This window comes from Xiphophorus hellerii, chromosome 7 (genome assembly GCF_003331165.1).
Source record: "Xiphophorus hellerii strain 12219 chromosome 7, Xiphophorus_hellerii-4.1, whole genome shotgun sequence".
Lineage (NCBI taxonomy): Eukaryota > Metazoa > Chordata > Actinopteri > Cyprinodontiformes > Poeciliidae > Xiphophorus > Xiphophorus hellerii.
The window spans coordinates 30,899,506-30,919,352 of NC_045678.1; the positions used below are offsets into that span (position 1 = coordinate 30,899,506).

The following is a 19,847-nucleotide window of genomic DNA, read 5'->3' on the forward strand; positions in this document are numbered from 1 at the left end:
CTCTAACATCATCTGTTGGAGTGTGTTGAGGGTTTGGTTTGGGTCAAAGGTTAACCACAGGTCTTTCTACTGACTTTAGGGCTCAAGAGGACCCCAAGGACCACCTGGAGCAGCTGGAAAACGAGGACTGGTGGTCCGTCTTAAAGCCGTGAAACAAAACAAATGATACAGTTTGAGATGAACTGCAGCTACAGACTTTGTTCTTCCAATTCAGGGACCACAAGGACCGAGAGGAGATAAGGGTGACCTGGGCGATCATGGAGAGAGAGGACAGAAAGGACACAGAGGATACACGGGTCTGCAGGGTCTTCCTGGACCTCCGGTACAGCCTGCTCCTCCTCCCACCTTTAAGAGTCCAGACATGAACAGGTTCCTCAGTAATGACAGATGCTGTCCAACTCAACATAACTGATCCCTGATCAGGCATAACATTATGACCAGTGACTGTCCAGGTGACCTCTGTTGGTGGGTCCAATCTGACCCCTGTCCACTGATTCCCCAACAATGGGCACAAGAGAATCAAAACCGGGACATGTGAATGTTTGGGTCGTGTTCTAATAGGAAACTTTGGATTCCTCCATCTACATGGATTTTACTTTGATGCCTACCTAAGCATGGCTACAGACCAGAACCAGCAGGAAGTGTTGGTTTGGTCTCCAGATTCCTCAGATCTTCAGATGTTTTCACATGTGACAGACCTGTCGACCCGGTTCTACTGGAACCAGAACTTCATCATCTGCTCCACCTCCACCTGCTGTGGTTCTCTGAGTCAAACCAACCTCTGAAAACACTGAGCTCTCTCTGGTCTGCTTGGTGTTCACATATGCATTGGAACCGAACCAGAGTCCACTTCAACCGAACCGAGGTTTATAGAAGGACCCGAGTTTGTTTCAGACTTTGATTACGCATTCACAGTTCCCCAAACGATCCGGACTTTCTAGATAAACAGAAAGTTTATCTCTTGAAGCGGACTTTTGGGATGTACTGGACAAACAATTCCAACCCACGACAACCGTCCACTGCCAAATACCACAGGTTACCATCTACTGGAGGCAAAGTCTCCATAAGGCCATAATGTTATGTCTGATTGGCGTTTGTTGTTGAAGGAATGGAAAATACAACTCTCTAACTCCACTTAGAAATTGGAGATATAAGATATTAATTTCAGGCTAATAAAGTGTAAACATTGACATTTCTGAAGTATTTGTACTTTAGAGAGAAGCAGTGTTGACAGGAATCACAAGGCCAATTTTCTAAGATTGGATTATTTTCTAAGGTTTTAGATGAGAAGATACCGAGATTCTCAAAATGAGCTTCCATTTATCTGATTAACGGTGAACAAAAGAGCAATTATGTGAGATTTTCTGCCTGAAAATTGCTCCTCATGTTTGTTATTAATATTTTTTAGGGCACAACTGGAGAGCAAGGAGCTCCTGGGATAGTCGGACCGGGCGGGCCGAGGGTAAGCGCTGCACTTACATCGGTTTTATCATGAAAACATGTTTTCATTTTAATGCAAGATAAAAACTGTAGCTGCTGATGCCTCCAGTAACTGTCACATACAAATGTTCGTTAGCTCTGGCCAGTTCAGTGCTGTGTTGTGGATCAGTTGTATGATCTCTATAGTTTTACAGGAGCAGCAGATACATTTCTGATGTTTTTAATGAGGCCAAAAATTTGAATAATTAGCTGTAAATGTTAAACCGAACATTAGCATAACAACATTAGCATTAGCATCAGTTCAGCTCAGACCATTGATTTCTTCTAATGTTGAGTTCTCCTTGAATCTGACTCAGGGTCCTCCTGGGCCCATCGGGCCTCCTGGAAAGGAGGGGTATATGGGTCAGCCGGGCCCGATGGGACCTCCAGGGACACGAGGACTCAGTGGAGAAATTGGGCCTCAGGTAATGCTTTGAAATACTTCATCTGAGAGTCACTGGAAGCTTTATTTACCTAGAATAAATAAAGCTGTGTGTGGAATCGACAGGGCCCTCCAGGAGAACCCGGACCCACCGGTCCTCCCGGGCCTCCAGGACCACCCGTGGCGGCTATGGACGATCTGTTCGGCGGACCCCAGGATTACGACTCCGGGCCCCCTCCTCCTCCAGAGTTCAGTGAAGACGAAGCCCTGCCCAACAGCAACTCCTCCACCATCATCCCCGTGGACCCGGGCGTCCAGGCGACCTTGAAGGCCCTCAGCAGTCAGATCGACAGCATGAAGAGTCCGGACGGCAGCAGGAAGCACCCGGCCAGGACCTGCGACGACCTGAAGAGGTGCTACCCCATGAAGACGAGCGGTACGTCACTTTACGGCCTGCAGCGCCTCAGGAAGGGAACAGTTTGGGTTGTGAAGTAGCTTTTGGTGACTTTGTCTGCAGGTGAGTACTGGGTGGATCCAAACCAGGGCAGTTCAGAAGATGCCATCAAGGTTCACTGCAACATGGACACCGGAGAAACCTGCATCTCCGCCAACCCGGCCAGCATACCTCGCAAAGTGTGGTGGACCGCGTCCAGGAACAAACCCGTGTGGTTTGGAGCCGACATCAACGGCGGGACGCACGTGAGCCAGAACTTCTTCAGCATTACCCGAGGATCTTCATGGCACAGCACTAACTTTTTCTCTGTGTTTCCAGTTTACCTACGGCAACAGGGATCAGCCGGCGAACTCCGTGGCGGTGCAGATGACCTTCATCCGCCTGCTGTCCAAGGAGGCGTCTCAGACCGTCACCTACCACTGCAAGAACTCCGTGGGCTACAACGACGCCAAGGCGGGCAACCTGAAGAAAGCCGTGATCCTCAAAGGCTCCAACGACCTGGAGCTGAAAGCCGAGGGCAACAACCGCTTCAGATACACGGTGCTGGAGGACTCCTGTTCGGTACGGCTCATCGCCCCGAAACACCAACAGAACAAGACAGAGAAACAGAGGAAGACTGCCTGTTCCAAAACTATCCTGGATATGTTAGAGAAGAACGGCTTCAGGAAAGCTATTCAATAAATCCAGCAGTGTTTGACCCTAGCTAAACGTTAGCTGCTCTAACCCTGAAGCACTAATCATTAACTAATCATATCGCTAATGATATATAACAGAAGCTAATGCTAATACAATAAAACCAACATGGTATACAGTGAACCCTCGTTTTTCGCGGGGGTTACGTTCTGAAAAGAAACCGCGATAGGCGAAATCCGCGAAGTAGGAACCTTTATTTTTTTACAATTATTATACAATAAAATACTCCATAATACATTGAAACCAAAGAATAAAACCTTTTTACAGGCCCAAACATTTGTTTAACAAATAAAAGTACTGTATAAACCTTTTTTTTTTTTACAAATAACTACTGTACTGTAAAATAATAATTGTAATCATCAATACGAACTAAAGCCTTCAAATTGCGGAGATCAGCGCCGCCCCACCGCGACCTGAGTTATTGGATTAGAACAGGAGAAAATAAAAAATGATTATGAAAAACAAAACAAAGTACAGTAGGACAAATAGTGACTCTCGTGTATTTCACTGCTCTTCTCACTGAGCCGCTGCAGCCTGACTCCGCTCTGTAGCGGTTTTTCTTCTAAAGCCCGCGGTGCAGGTGTGTTTTTTCGAGAGAAGATCATAGTTATCGGTAGCTGTTGTTGCTCTTTTTTCTTCTGGGCAGAAAGATTCTTGAAATTGCAAGAGAATTTGCAAACTTAAATTTGGCACGCTGTTTTACGTACGTGTACATATTAAACCACAACATTATTGACACACAGGTAGAAGCGGAGAGACTGTTTAGCCAATCAGAATGCAGAACACAATTCATGATGCAAATCCATGAAGCAGCGAGACCGTGAAAGGTGAACCGCGATGTAGCGAGGCTTCACTGTATAGCAGAAGCTGATGCTAAAGTTAGGAATTATTTGAAGGAAAAGTCATAATTTTCTGTTATTTCTACTAGTGTAAACACCCTGAGTGCTTCTTACCGTCAGGAACTGATTTGGTTTCTCTGTTTTACAGCAAGCGTCCAGCAGCTGGGGCAAGACAGTGTTTGAGTACAGGACACAGAAAACAGCGAGACTTCCCATAGTGGATTTGGCCCCTGTGGACATTGGTGGCCCCAGTCAAGAGTTCGGCATCGACATCGGGCCAGTATGCTTCTTGTAAACTTCCTTAGACTGTTGGACTGACAGCTGACACGGTCAGAGTACTGAGGACTCTTCTGGCCCTGTGGCAGGATATTTATTGTGCTTTTCACCCACAACAAGACATCCAAGATTTCTAATTTTGTATGAATTTTTGGTTTTTAAGAAAAATAATTGGTAAAAAAAGAAAAACCTAAATCGTCGTCATCTCGTGTTTGTTTGCTCAAAGCTTCATGCAGCAAATTTCACTCCACAAATTGGACACAAAGTAACTGAGAGCTGCTGTTCATAAGCCCGTGTCCCACTCTCATTGCTTTTATTATTATTGTTGTTACTGTTTTTAATGAGAACTCTGTTTTTATGTTTGAATTGAACACATTGTGGTGCTATAGAGGGGAAGGCAGCCCCGGATGATGAGTTCCCCGGATCGCCGCACGGCCAGGCGGGGGATCGAATCGCTCCGAGTTAGCTACCTCGCCACCGACGCTCAGAAATCAGAAAACCACGTGTAAATCTGTCCTGCCAGGTGCTGTTTTCCAAGTGATTTCTTCTCCCGGTGCAGAGCTGCTTGGGGTGTAAATAAAGATGATGGAGGGACAAGTGAAGTGCTGTGTGGTGACTTTTGACCCAAATAAACGGTACAGCAACAGGTAGCGCAAATATCACCATCCAATGCACGCCGGTTCCCGGTTTGCCGTATTCTGGACTTATAATTATGCTCTAGAAATCCTTCTTATATTCAGTTTTTTAGAATAACTAGCTGTCTGCTTTGTACTTTTTGCTTTGCAACAAATTAAACTGAATGCTTTTTAATTGCCCAAGTTTTTGTCAAATTAATGAAGGTCCTGTCAGGCTGGAGGCGGCGCTAACGTGAACCGTTTTTTTTTTTTTTTTTAAAGGATCTTCTGTCACTATTTCAGTCAATTTTGCATTTATTATGCAAACATATGAATGATTCAAACTCCAAAACACACAAACATAACAAAACAAACGCAAAAGAAAACAGGAAATAGAAGCAGTAAACTGTAAGGTCCTCCAAACCACCAGGGGGCGTCGACCGCCGAATCATCTGGGAACAGACCTTCAAGAAAGACTGGATGAACAGAAGAAAGTTTGAGGAAGTAAGAGAATGTGTGCTAATCTTTGAGCAGCACTTTTACATAGCTATTATTACCGACTCCAGACTCCCCCTAGTGGTCAGGAGGACTTGCGTTTAGTAAAGCGAGTATGCAGTATTTTATACTTCCTGTTTCTGCGATTGGCAGCATTTTCTCTCCCGCTTCTATTTTCTGTGACAGCAGCATTTTTAATGTTCCATTTGTTTTTTTGTGTTTGTGTAAAGCCAGATGATAAATCAATTTACAGATTTATCAAATTTTCTGTTTCTGAAAATTACATTTTTGGATTTTTTTTTCACCAGTGCACTTTTGGGCTTCCATAATTGAGAGTAATGTTAGCGTACCTAAGAACTACCATCTTGTTTGACAATAATTTTCTTTTTCCTTTTTAAACTTTGAATTCAGGTCAAGTCACAGAAGGAACGGCTGAAATAAAAAAACATTTTTTAAAACATTTTCTGTCATTTGTAATTTTTTGCAAGGAAGAAAATTGTATTATTTCTGTATTCTATTAAAATTGTGCATTTTATTTGGTTTAAAAAGTTTGAGATTATGTTTATGCATTTTGGAGTTTGCATCATTCATGTGTTTGATGCATATTTGCGCCTTTCAGCCACCGTTGAAAAAAGCTGGCAAGAGGAAATTTTTCACACAGGAAGTGGAAAAGTTTGGATGTTTATAAATAAGTCCGTCACAATAACAACTTTTTCTGGATAAATTGTTCCAGAAACTATTTAAATGAACAAAAGTATTATTTTGAGACAATTTTCAACTGGTAGTAAGAGTACATGGTATTAATCCAAATCCTTCCAAAGATAAAAAAAAAACAACAACTTTAATTTCTAAAGAACATTCAACACTGGAAAAATAAATTAAATATCCAAACTTTTGTTTAAAAAAAATCACTAATTGATCGTGTGATCAACTGATTAGTTGGTTTTTTTTCTGCTGATAAGAAGAGGTTGCAGGTTTCAAATCTCATTTATGAATTTAAATTCACAACAGCTTGCAAAATTATTCACAACACTTTTTTTTTACACATTTTGTCACATTAAAATGCAAAATGTTTGGATTTTATGTGACAGAACAACAGTCGTATTAAACCGTGTGGTGGATGGAGTATAATGGACTCTCTTTGCCTTTTGGGCAGGAAATGAGGGAAAACCTGCAGCAAACGCCCCTGAGGTCGGAGTTCAACCGCAGACCTACAGCCTGCTGAGACGCATCAGTAATCAGCCCCTTTACTGCGATACCCACAAACAAAATCCAGCTGTTTCAAAGAGGAACCAACCCCCTGTGAAAACTTAGCCCCACCCCCAAACAAATGTTGAAAGTGGGCGGAGCCAAAATATACGGAGGGGTGTGGCCAAGCTTGGGAATGAGTGGCGAGCGTCAAAGGGGTTAATCATCCGGACAAAGAAAAGTTTGATGCCAACTTAGAAAATATGTTGCTGTATATTCAGACCTTCTAGGACAAAAGCAGCTGGCGACAAATCTGACGATTTCTGCAAACAAATCACCGACTTTTATGCAAAACAGCAACTAATAACAAATCTGATACATTTTAAAAAAACATTAGAGACAAAAATGGCTACAAACAAACTTAGTGATGTTTTTGCAAAACAGCAACTAGCGACAAAGCTAACAACTTAAAAAAAACAACAAATGTAGTTAGTTTCTTCCAAAAAGTGACACGTCTGATTATTTTGTAAAAAAAAAAAAAAAGCAAGTAGAAACAAATCTAATGACTTTTTTTTAAAATAAGTGATTAGCAACAAATCAGGTTCTTCACGAAGCACCTAGTGACAAATCTAGTTAATTTTTGTCAAAGAAGCAACGAGCAACACGTCTCAGCAACTTTTAAAAAAAGCAACTAGTAATAAATCTAACGCTTTTTTATTTGTTTCTGGAGATTTTAATGGCAACAAAACGTCAATAATGTAAATAAATCTCAAATGTGCAAAGCTGAGAAACGCTATCAATCAATGCTAGCTAGTCCACCTCCTGACTCGCCACCAGGGGGCGCGTCTGAGTGAGGTAAACATCAACCAAGCTGGACTGGAACCAATAGGAAAATCGCATGCAGTACCACCATTCGCCCCAACGAGGGCAGCACTGGGACGGTTTGGGAAAAATGTTGCAAAATTAAATAAATTTACAGAAAAATGTACAAATGTGTCCAGAAACAAAAAAAATAGCACCTCTATGGACCAATTTAGACACTTTATTAAAAAAAAAGAAAGAAAGTTGATTCAGGGCTTAGTTGCACTTTATAGATCATCCAATCAGCAAACAGAGTTTCTGTAAACTTAGTGATCATGAAGAAACAGCTTCACTTTTGTCTTTGGTTTTGAAGGTTTTTATTAGATTTAGTTGTATATTTTTTACTGATAAAAGTTACTCGTGTTTTTTTGGCAAAGCCCACCAAACTAAAAATAAAGCACAGCATCATCCAACAGGAGCAGTTTCATAAAGAGGGGCAGAAAACCAGAAACAATGCTGCATCTCTACTGAAGGGATTGAACTTATGAATTTAACCCTAACCTTTCCAGTTAAACCAAAACTGGAAAAATGTTTCTCAGTTATTCTAGTTCATGTATGGTAACTTTTTTCCAAGTTAAAGGCAAGGTTAGTAAAGAATAGGCAGTAAATAAAGACAAAAGAAAGAGTTAGAATGCTAATAATCCATCCTGTGTGAAGCAGAGTCCTTAATTTATTTTAAAGTTTGTCACATAATTGACCTGTTTGCCATTACTAGTGATTTAAGGATCATTAAAAATGAAAAGGCCTTGAAACATGTTTTATTTAGAGTTCAATATTGTGTTAAATTTGAAGTTGTGCTGCCATCTAGTGGAGGGATGAATGAATTCAACTTCAGAGAGTTTTTATTGGACAGATTCTCGCAGTTTTTGTTTACATGAAATCAGGGGTGGAAATTAGCAGCCGCCACTGGCCAAATGCGGGTAAAAGTATGAAGTGGCGTGTAAATTGGAGCAACGCACCGCCACTGTGGCGGGTTGACAATTTGAACAAAACAAAACAAAAAAAGCTGCATTCAGCTTTAACTTCCGTCCAGGGGAGGACTGACCGTCTGTAGTCCAGACTGATGTACATAATGTTCATATCTGGCGGCCCTACGCTGTCATAATTTAACTAAAAAGTTATATTAAATTTCATTTTTATCGACCACGACAGTCCATTGGTTGATTTTATTGACGGACGCTGGGCTTATCCAATGAAATCCCTCAGTCCTCCTTGGCCCGCCCCTCCCCTCTAAGTTTATAAATACCGCCCTTTCAGCTAAAGTTAGCTGCTAACCGGAGTCCCAGGAAATGAGCGGATATGAGACGGGCGGGTCAGAAAAACTACGACAAAAGCTAAAAAGCGCATTAGCCCATTCAGAAAAATGTGTCACACTAACCGATATGTTCATTACTACACTAACTTTGACCAGTGGAGGAGATTCAGTAACGGACAAGGAGAGGGAATGAGCGATTCAGGGGCTTTATTATCGTCGGAGGATGATGATGAGAGAGACGCGACCAGGGACAGACTGAGGAAGAGTTCAGATTAGCTGCTGCTGCCCGGTAAGAAGGAGTGAAAATGTTCATAAAGAAAAAGTTTCATGCAGGCAGGAAGGCAGGTGAGTGTGAGGGGGAAGCTAGCACTAAGCTAACAGGAAGGCAGGTGAGTGTGAGGGGGAAGCTAGCACTAAGCTAACAGGAAGGCAGGTGAGTGTGAGGGGGAAGCTAGCACTAAGCTAACAGGAAGGCAGGTGAGTGTGAGGGGGAAGCTAGCACTAAGCTAACAGGAAGGCAGGTGAGTGTGAGGGGGAAGCTAGCACTAAGCTAACAGGAAGGCAGGTGAGTGTGAGGGGGAAGCTAGCACTAAGCTAACAGGAAGGCAGGAAAACTCTGGATGATGATGATGATGATGGTCCGTGGAATTCATAATGAACACGTCCTGACATATTTTAGTAATAATTGTAATAAGTAAGGGAAAACAAATATAACAGTTAGAAAACAGCTATTGATACAATTTAAAGATATTTTAAAAATGACTGGACATCTTTAATAAATACTATCAGGGACAGTTGTTGCCAAAATTTTTAAATGTTCAATGATTGCAATGTTAGGGTTGTGTAGTTGAAGTCTGTCTTTAGTAATTACTTCAAATTAACTTATTGCACTACAACCCTGTTAAGGTGTCCAGGCTTTATGTTAAATTATTCTGTATCTGTACATCTGTATGGTAAACTTATTGTCAGTAAATTGGTTTTCATAGAGGTAAGAATAAATCATACGTTTTCTATGATTTGCTTGTACTTGTGGGGTTTGTAATCAAAAGAAGAAAAGAAAACTGTGGCTGGTGAAACGTCTGATCCGGTTTCCACTCCTGCATGAAATAAGAAACGTTCAACCAAACAGGAAACTAATGAAGCTAACTAATGTTTTACTGAGACTATATTTGTGTTTTTGGATGATTCATCATCTGCAGTTTGTCTTCTCTTTTAGCAGCAGATAAGGTGAAAAAAGTGAGATGCAAAATTAAGTAAATACATGCATAAATAAATCATTAATTAAACAAACTATGAAACAAATAAATATTTACATAATTTAATAACAATTCACTTATATATGTCAGTTTTATTGCAGCTGATGAAGAAAACAAATAAAATGTGTATTTAGTAATTTGATGGTGAGTGACAGCAAGTCAAGACAAATCGATCCCAGATAAGATGGCTGCAGATCAGGCGATGACACTCCGATACAGCAGATGGCGATATTAGAAATCTACTGGAACTTTTCACTGTTTTCCAAAACATTCAATCACGTTTCTGTTTTTATCTGCCATGTTGACGATAATCTGCTGAGAGTAAAATTTCTCCTACAAACTCTGAGGAACGTTAATGACGATCTTCCATCACCAGGAAGACGACTTTCAAAGAACGAGGTTAGCAGAGTTCAGCAAGAGAGGATTAAATTTGTGCTGTAACTAGCCCCGCCCACAGAGACTAAATCATTTCATGGGTTTACTTCACAATTTTAATCACTTTTAAAAAAAAATTATTTTTAAAGAGAAATATTCTGAATGGGACCTTTGTGTTTCTGAGTTTTGCATATTTCTGGTAAGTCTGTAAATCCTTTGAGGAGAAATTTTAGTTTCAAAAGTAAAAAATTGCTAGAAAAAAATTAGAAAATTTGAGATCAATTTCAGAAATGTTCTAGAAAAAGACTTGGAAATTCAAAAAAAAGAATTTTTTCATTTTTCCAAAAATTTTAAATTTTCAACTCCAAACTTTTCTTTAACTATATATATGTATATTTTTTTTCTAGAAAATTTCTGAATTTAATCTCAAAATTTCAGATTTTTTCCAGAAAATCTTTTGACTTTTCAATCTCATAAATTGTCTTGGGTTTTTTTCTTGAATATTTTCTAGATTAATATAAAATGTTTTGCAGAAATTTATTCAGTTTTTCTATTTACATCACATTTAATTATTATTTATTTATTTATTTTTTAACGAGATCGAAATTTACGTAATTAGCAAAACTGACTTAATTCAGATGTGAAACACTGAAGCAGTCTTCGGTTTTATTTTTTTCTCGCAGTCCGTCCACGGTCACGTGGTGTCGCATCCTTCCAGTGGGCAGACTGGCGTGTCTTTACTGGGTTACGGAACCGCGGAGCAGTCGGGCTGGTTCCGCGCATAGCCGCGGGATACATCGGCTCTTTCCGCCTCTGCAGCCGGACTGCTGCGCTGCCACGGCGCAGGTAGGTTTCCGCTGCGGTGGAAATGATCCCGAGTGGGTGGCTTCAGCAAAGACACGCATGTTGCGTGTAAATAGCAGCTGCAGATTACAGCGCTGATTGTGCAGCTTTACAGCAGCGTGGTGTGTTCAGGTACCGTCAGGAGAGTCGGAGGCTGCCGTTTCCCTGGTTAGTGTTGATGTGCTGCAGCGCGCTGGGTGATGCAGCGGGAAATGCATCGCAGCAGCGGAGGATCTGCAGGACAGGGAGCCTGTTGCAGAGGCAGCCAGTGAATCCTGACTCAGCAAACATCGAGATCCGCTACACACGACAGGCGGGCGATTCGATTTAGATTCGATATAAATAGAATATTTTACCGTGAAAAGGAACCGTAGGAAGGATGTGCTGCTTGTAAAGTTACACAGTAAAAATTAACAGGGTCATTTGGGTTTTTCAGCCTGTCATAAGAGAAAAAGTTATATTTTTAACATCAATTTATATAAAGGTCCGTTTTAAACGAAATATTTTATTATCTAGCTAAATATTTAAGTAGCAAGCTAAATATTTAGTTTGAAGCTAATTATTTTGATTATTTGTAGAACTTTGACCTTATCTAAATATATAGATAACAAGCTAAATATTTAGCCTGTTAACTAAATACTAAGTAACCAAGCTTAATATTTAGTTTCAAATGAAATATTTAGTAAACAAGCTAATTGTTTACTTAAACATTTACATATCAAGCTAAGTACTTAGTTCCAAAATGAAATTTTCAGTTAGCAAGCTATTTACTTTGAGGCTAAACATTTCATAAACTAAACATTCAGTTTCAAACAAACAAAATATTGTTTGCAAAATATTTAGCTTGCTAGCTAAATGCTTAGTTAGCAAGCTAAATATTTAGTTTCAAATTAAATATTTAGTTAGCAGGTAAAATATTTCATTTGATGCTAAACTAAATTTACTTAGAAAACTAAACATTTAATTTGACGGTAAATATTTTGTCTCTATACAAAATATTTACATAGCTAGCTAAGTATTTAGCTTCAAATTAAATGCTTAGATTCAAATTAAATGTTTAGCTTCAATCTTGTTTAGTTTGCTAAATATTAAGTTTGTTTTCATATTTGCTAAATACTGCTGCTAACATGCTTCTGAGTAATTTGTTTCAAAGAGGAACCAGAGCGGTCTTCTGTCTGAAATCAGTTCAAGTTTGTCAGGTACAAATAAATTCTGGGTCTGCTGATAGTTTCTGGTTCAGACTCTGGATTTAACGTATAAAGATTTGAATTTTGTTTCAGCCATTTTGGGAGAATGGTGCGTTTTATTTACTGGATTAACTCCAGTAAAGTCACAATATTCGACTCTCTGTTTGCTGTGCATGAAAAAACTTGTCAGTTTGTCAGTGTGGGCTGTGAAACTCTGCAGGATGTCTCTGCAATGATGCCAAGTCCAACTGTGTTAAAAAAAATCCCAAATCACAGGATTTTATCATTTACAACGACCCATCTGTACAACCAAGAGCTTTTCTTCAAGATTTATTGTTGCCTAAAGAAGCCGATATGTTTTCCCACGATAAATGTTTTATTTATAAATTGTGCAACTGCTATGTTTGCTGATTTTATTCCCATTCAGTACCCAAAAGAACTGAAGGAGAAGCTGGGAGAGAGGAGATGGAAGGACATCGTGTAATGAAGGCAATGAAGCTAGCTTTGGTTTTTAATGCTAACAGTGGAGCGCATTAGCCATGCCTCTCAGTGCTAAAGCTGTTAGCCACCTGTCATTGCTAATGGTCAAGCTCTGTTAGCTGCCTTTTCATGCTAAAGTTGAAGCCCTATTAGCTGTCATTATGTGCTAACTGTCAAGCTGTTAGAGCTGCCTTGATAGCAAATCTATGTTAGCCGCCTTACAGCGCTAACGGCAAAACTCTGCTGGCTGCCTTTCAGTGCTAACAGTGAAGCTGTATTGGTCACCTTTCAGTGCTAAAGATAAAGCTATGTTAGCAGCTTTTCAGTGCTAAAGGTGAAGCTGGTTAGCTTCCTTTTTAGCTCCAGCTCTGCTAGCTTTATTTTGATACCAACGGTTCATCTTTCCATCGAAGAGGTCGTTGCCCACAGGTTTTATTTTCCTGTCTAGCCTCTGTTTTGGTATTTATCATTCACCTTTAGACCACACTGTGTGCTAACAGAGTATTACTCCAGCTTCATGTATCACCGTCTCCTTCAGTCGTTTAAAAGCTGATCCATTCAAAGCTATCTCATTACACAGACATTTGATATTATCATTGTAGTAAATAGTATGGAGCTGGCTGAGTAGAAGCTGAGCCAGCGTTTCCCTGTCAGTAGCTTCACATGGTTCAAATTCTGCAAAAATAAAAAAAAAAACCATAAAGAGATTATAGGCTCTCCAGTAATTAAATCAGTTAATGCAAAAATTAATCAGTTTATCTATGAATGATGACGCGTACAATAAAGGAATGCTATGTTGTTGCATTTTATGCAATAAAATGTTTATTTCCTTATTTTAAAAAAGGAATTTGTTTATTTGCATCCTAGTGTATTTGAGATATTGTATAAAATAGACTGAAGTGGTTAAATGAAAATCTGCAGTGTGACAACTTCTATCCAATTACTTGTTTGATTACTAAAATACTCACTAGCTGCCACTCTAAATAGATTCATATTTTACATATCAAAAGCAGTTTCCTCAGCTTTAATTTCAGCCATATTTTATAGAAATTGGATAAGAAATAAATGAGCTATGACTAACTTTGTGACGGATAATTTTGTTGACATGATTCAATGCTTAGCTATAGCAGCTAACAGCTGTCACTAGCTATAGCAGCTAGCAGGTGTCACCAGCTAACAGTTGCTATGCTATCCAGTGATAAATTCTGATAGTGTTTATCTCTAACAGGTAAAAGTGATAACTCAGAGGTTGATGTGTCTCGTTTTGTCTTTCCCCTTCAGGTTATGCCACCCCAAAGGATTACTGGACCCCCTGCGGTGAAAGAGAAGGGCTGATCCCGTCCTTCTCCAGGTTCTCTCAGTTTCCCGCCCGATCCGTTCCTCCTCTCCCCATGGCGCTAACCGTACCTCCCCTTCAGTCCTTTCCCCGTTAAACTCTTCCATTACCCTGCACAGGTTCCTGCCCGTTAGCTCTTCTAAATTAGCCTTCGGCCGTGTTAGCTAGCCTGCGAGTCGAGACTCTTCCTGTTGGCTGCTGGTTTGGACTCATGGCTACTGGAGGTCATGATGTTCTGGTTAACCTGCAACAGGTAGGAATCCCTTCAAATTAATGTGAGTTTTATCTGTTCCAGGTGAGACGTTACAGACTTTTGTTTCATTTCTAAAACTGACGTAATGTAGACATTCTGGACAAAACACTTCATCTAAATGAAAAACGTCTCGCTCTATGACTTTATTCTTGTTTTAATATCGCTTTATTCTGGTAATATTACGAATTTAATCTCATATTCTGATGACTTTAATCTCATACTATGACGACTTTATTCTGGTAGCAATACGACTTTATTTTCATATTTACTTAACGCTGAGATCCAACCGACGGGCTCCGTTTAAATTTCTTCAGAAACTTTATAACTTCCTTTGGCAGTTGGTGGTTACCATAGCAACCAGTAACTGCCGGCCCCTCCCCCGTTTTCTGTGACCGTGATCTGCATTCGGATTGGCTCTGGGTTTTATTTACAAGTATTATAGTTCAACATATATTTTAGATAAATTTAATCACATACAGTGTTTCATTAGTAAATTTGCTTTGCTTTGTGTATGTTTATAACTTAACATAATTAATGTTGTGCATCTTAACCACGTTTAATTTTATCACTGTTAAGTGCTGCTAACTGCTCATTGGAAGCTATTAGCTATTAGCTTGTTTATTTACTGTATTTTATTTAATGTAAGGCTTCAGAAGCTGCTGGGTGATGTTAACCACCAACTTTATTTCCTCTGTTATTAGATTAAATACGGTAAACTTGAATGTGTCATGAAGTCAAACGACTGGAGCTGAAACAAACACAGATGGGTCAATTAACATATTTCAATTAGTGACAGAACACCTGAAATAAAAAAAACGTTAAATAATATTAGAATTTATTAATGTATTATGTACAAAAAAACCCTCATTCCCCAAAACTGATGAAAATGGTGACACTACTGAATCGTTTTGAGCAATGCTGAGATTGAATGTGAAGGTACAGAAATGTCAGACACACACACACACACCCACACACGCACACACACACACACACACACACACACAAACACACACACGGCAGGACATCTGGAAGGTAAAATCATTACAGCCTTTTAAATTTAAAACACAAAATGTGTGTGATCTAGAGCCGCTCAGAGGGTCTTACAGAGAGACGGGCAGAAAGTGTCGTAATGCAGCAAAGAAGAGGCTTTACATCACTGACCAGTTAATCATAATAATAATAATATTATTATAAACAAGTTTCTGTTTTCTTCCATCATCCATGTAAAATCTAAAATCTTTTTCGACTGAGGCAGGAAGCCGGAGCGCCCGGAGAGAAACCTGCAAACAGGAAACTGGTAAAATATTTTTACCAGTGCTTCACTTTAAACTTCCAACAAAAACATAAACAGGCAAAACCAAAAAATGGCAAAACACTAAAGAGTGGAAATACCAGAAAAGAAAAGAGCATGACAAGGAAATACGATACAAAAGATATTAAACAAAAACAGAAACATTTATTCAACACCTTTCTTTGTTTTCTGAATGTTTAAATCATTCAGGACTTCAGAATAAGTATTTTCTGGACCCTCCACTTCTCCAGACTCAAAACAGTCGCTAATTTTGTTCTGGGTGATAATTTCTTCTGCTGAATTATCTGATAACGTGTTTGGCTTCTCTCCAAACCAACGCTGTCGTCTCAGAGAGGAGGAACCGTCACATCGGGGGGTTTCAGAGTTCCTGGGGCGGGTCAATCCCAAAACTGGATTCTTTCTGTCACCTGGTTGTTTCTCATAGACGTCGCAGATGAATCCCCTTTCATTCATGTCCTCTCTGCAGCCGCGACTGTTCATCCTCAGCTGTTAGTATCTGTTGTCTGTGCATCGTGTGAAAGCGGTTTGGATCAGAACCACAGCAGATGACCGAAGACGTACAGAAAGATGTCCGACATGTTGCACACGTGATCTCACTGTACATTTCTGCGTCAGAGCTGCCACCAACAACAACCACAATAAACTGACAGGATGCCAGTTGTATAAAAAATATATTTTTGTTGGGGTTTTTTTTAGCAAAAATCCCAAAGATTGCACAGCCTGTGGGGGAGAAAAGGACGGTTAGTTTGTGTCAAATCAAAAAAATTAATAAAACAAAACTGGGTCTAACTACCATCTACTCTAAGTACAAACAAAGGAAAAACTAATCTAACAAAAAGACTCACCATCGGTGGCACCAACCTACTTACCTGGTGTTTTTAACAGAAATCTTTCCAGTCTGTCAATAAAAATAATCTTTCTGTAAGGACATGGAAACTTTGTAATCCTTGACTATTACTGGTAGAAAACTCTTCCTGCAGTCGGATTTGCTCTTTATTTTTAATAATGCTGGGCAGGATTGAGCATTGAGGCGCAACATGGCAGCTTCCTCTTGTTTACACTCAAAAAATATTTATTAATTTAACTTAAGGTTTCCGTCATGTTTGGCTTGTTCAGTCGGCTGAAATACTTTGTTTCTGGTGGAAAAAGTCAATTTCCATCACATCTGGTAAATTCAGGGTTGTCCAGTGATGAGTTGGATTTTTCCCCCGGCAGAAACCCTGTTGCCCCCGCCTGCCCCACCTGCCCCCCACCTGCACCGCCCTGTAGCAGGTAGCGCATTAAATGCATCCCGTCCCCACGTCCCTCTGGTGATTAGCGGCTAATGGACGTCTCAGAAACTTGAGTACACTCAGGGATCAGACTACTTCCTGGGTCAGCATCAATTGGACGCTAAGTCAGCGACTTGTTTGAGGGTTTTGACCAATCAGAAGCTCCGCATGGGGAGGACACGCCCCCTGCCCTCCAGGGAAAGAAGTGCATTATTTTTTGTTGCTGCTTAGCACTTTGATGTATTGATTTGTTTTCCTTCCTGCAGCTGCAGTTTTAAAGACATGGTTTTCTTTCTGTTGTCTGGGATTATATCCTCAGATTAAAGGTCGAATATTTCTAAAATATTCAGTAATAAATAAAAATCAATCAGATTAATATAGAGGCCTTTGAATGTTATGTTTGAGGTGAATCGAGTTTAGCTGGGCTGGAAATGCAGTTAGAGACAAATTGTTTTCAATCAGAGGTATTTATGATTTATTAAACTAAAACTAAAACTTCACAAGATGCTCAACTTTATTCTCACATTTTTGCGACTTTATTTTTGTACTTTTAGAATTTAATTCTCGTATTATTATGACTTGGTTCTCGTATTTTCTCGTAAACTTTGCTGTTTGTGTTACGAGTCTAGCCTAGCGTTAGCATCCATCATCAGTAAATCAAAAAATGAATTATTCCCTTATCTTTGGGTGTAAATGGAGTTGGAGACTTTAAAGTTTTTTGTCCTGTTTTCCTCCAGGTGAAGGCGGAGGATGAGGATGCAGCTGAGGAGGAGCAGGAAGAAGAAGAGGAAGAGGAGGAGAGCTGGGAGAAGGCTCTGTCTGTAGAGCGCTTCAGAGACATCATCGGAGATTCAGCGTCCTGCGGCGCCGAGCGGATGGGCCGACTTTACACCGAGAAGGACTTTGAGTGTAAGCCTGGTGGCACAGCTCAAACAAACACATTTAGCTTAATGTTGATTCTTTTTTTGTGCTGCTTTTTAGCTAAACGGTAATTAATGGGGAAAAGCTATAACTAACTGGAACTATATGATTTGTTTATGAAACTTACTAAACCATTAGAGATATTCGCTTTTATGTTTATGAATCTATTTATTAGCCTTTTGAAGTAAAATAGATTTTATTTTTCCCAACAAAGCAGTTTACGTCACATGACGGCACTCCGTAATCTTCCTAGCCAGGCTTGAGCTAGTTCACAAAATGTCAGACTAGGATAAATCATCCATTATGCTTATGCTACCGGCAGACTTGTCATTAGCATTAGCAATTAGCTTATGCAAACAGACTAATGACTAGTCCGTTACCCATTAGTTAGTCATTAGCTGATGGACAAGGTTCGTCTATTTCAGGGATGGGCAATCCTGGTCCTCGAGGGCCGGTGTCCTGCAACTCTTAGATGTCTCCCTGGTCCAACACACCTGAATCCAACAGCTGAATCACCTCCTAAGTGCAGTCAAGTTCTCCAGAGTCCTGCTAACGACCTCATTATTTGACTCAGGTGTGTTGAAGTAGAGATGCATCTAAAAGTTGCAGGACACCGGCCCTCGAGGACCAGGAGTGCCCACCCCTGGTCTATTTGATTCGTCTATCAAAATGGTGGACTAGTATAAGTTTGTCATTTGTGGACTAACCGAGCTAACTTAAATCAGTTGTTGTTCAGGAATAATTGAATACAATTTAATCCTCTGTTAAGTATTCATTACCCAATCAAAACTAATAGAAACTAAACAGCATTTAACTAATAAATGCTAGTAAAAACTATCAAACACACTGAGAGCATTTTTAATGCTAAAGCTAAAGCTAACTGTATCAGAGCTGTTGTAACCCTGGACGTTTTTCTTCTTCAGATCCAGTTTAACGTTTTGTTTTGTTGGCAGATCACAGACATGCGTTTCTCCACACACACCACCCGTTATCCACTCACCTGCCCGCGTTGCAGCGCAAGCGGCCGCACGGCGCCGACCGCAGGCACAAGAAGAAACGCAAGAGAAAAAAAACCTCGCTGCCGCCCTCCGATGTCACGCCCACCATCCAGGAAGTAGACGAGGAAGAGGCGGAGTCCGACGCCGACGCACGCCTGGCGACCGCCACTCCCACCGAGTTCCCGGACATCCGGCCGCAGGTAAAATAAGTTGGAGAAACAGACGTTCCTGTTGAATAAACGGACGTTTCCTCTCTTCTCACTGAGCTTCGTCTTCCTCTCAGTTTAGTTTTGGGAGCCAAGAGGACTTGGAGGAACCGCTACGACTTGCTGCCGTCCACGTGGAAAACGAAAAGCGTTCCGCTTCCAGGAAAACGGCGCTCACGCTGACAAGGGAGGCGGCAAATAACGACAGAACCGAGGAGAAAGATGGAGGACAAGCAGCTTCCCGAGGGTTCGCAGTTCCCTTTAAACCTGAACAGAAGCTACAGTTTGAAAAGTTCACCATCTCTTTTCCCCCATATCTGATGTTTGTGTTTTTCCATTTATGTTTCTACTGCTTCTAAAAACAAACCAAACACTTAAAAAAACTCACCCAGCTGTTTTCTGGTGATAATTTCATGTTTTTTAGTCTCTAGAAAACAAGCCGTTTCAAAAATCCCCCAAATGTTAAGTCACTTCCATGGAACTGCGCCGTTACCTAGCAACCCGATCCAAGTTGAGCCCCGTTACCTAGCAACCCCAGCTGAATTCCAGGACGTTTGGTCAAGTTATTTTATTTCTGTACGTGCTGGAAAAAAATAGTGTTGAAAATACAGAATACAAAAGAAAAAATATCTAAAGTACTGAAATAAAATAATATATAAAATACAAGAATACGCTGATAAAATTTGTAATTAATATATATAAATTAATAGTCATGAATAATAAATAAAATTACTAAAAATGCTAAAATTAAATAAAGTAATAACTGAAAATAACTATAAAATAAAGGAATAAAATTTAAATTGAATAAAAAATACACATAAAATAATAAGAATGAAATTAAATGTTCATAAATACTAAATGGAAAATTAAAAA

At 40.0% G+C, this 19,847-nt stretch overlaps 2 protein-coding genes and 1 long non-coding RNA gene across 4 annotated transcripts in view; all 3 read left to right on the forward strand.

Annotated features, from left to right (window-relative positions):
• The window catches only part of col5a2a (collagen, type V, alpha 2a), a 45,561-nt gene extending 40,620 nt beyond the window's left edge, over nucleotides 1-4,941 (forward strand). For both annotated transcript variants that reach the window (XM_032567114.1, XM_032567113.1), the window contains exons 47-54: nucleotides 80-133; nucleotides 215-322; nucleotides 1,409-1,462; nucleotides 1,797-1,904; nucleotides 1,988-2,297; nucleotides 2,379-2,560; nucleotides 2,634-2,876; nucleotides 3,996-4,941. In XM_032567114.1, the coding sequence (XP_032423005.1) occupies nucleotides 80-133; nucleotides 215-322; nucleotides 1,409-1,462; nucleotides 1,797-1,904; nucleotides 1,988-2,297; nucleotides 2,379-2,560; nucleotides 2,634-2,876; nucleotides 3,996-4,142 (1,206 nt within the window). In that variant the 3' untranslated portion in view covers nucleotides 4,143-4,941. The remainder of the gene's footprint in view (nucleotides 1-79; nucleotides 134-214; nucleotides 323-1,408; nucleotides 1,463-1,796; nucleotides 1,905-1,987; nucleotides 2,298-2,378; nucleotides 2,561-2,633; nucleotides 2,877-3,995) is intronic.
• Nucleotides 4,942-8,829: 3,888 nt separating this feature from the next.
• Nucleotides 8,830-9,550, forward strand: LOC116722804 (uncharacterized). Its single transcript, XR_004339843.1, has 2 exons — nucleotides 8,830-8,881; nucleotides 8,926-9,550. It is a non-coding gene; the product is annotated as an uncharacterized LOC116722804 (long non-coding RNA).
• A 1,318-nt stretch (nucleotides 9,551-10,868) lies between these two features.
• Nucleotides 10,869-19,847, forward strand: part of slc4a3 (solute carrier family 4 member 3) — a 30,441-nt gene continuing 21,462 nt past the window's right edge. Inside the window, exons 1-5 of the mRNA XM_032568004.1 lie at nucleotides 10,869-11,013; nucleotides 13,959-14,266; nucleotides 17,587-17,758; nucleotides 18,724-18,968; nucleotides 19,052-19,221. Of these exons, the coding sequence (XP_032423895.1) occupies nucleotides 14,225-14,266; nucleotides 17,587-17,758; nucleotides 18,724-18,968; nucleotides 19,052-19,221 (629 nt within the window). The 5' untranslated portion in view covers nucleotides 10,869-11,013; nucleotides 13,959-14,224. The remainder of the gene's footprint in view (nucleotides 11,014-13,958; nucleotides 14,267-17,586; nucleotides 17,759-18,723; nucleotides 18,969-19,051; nucleotides 19,222-19,847) is intronic.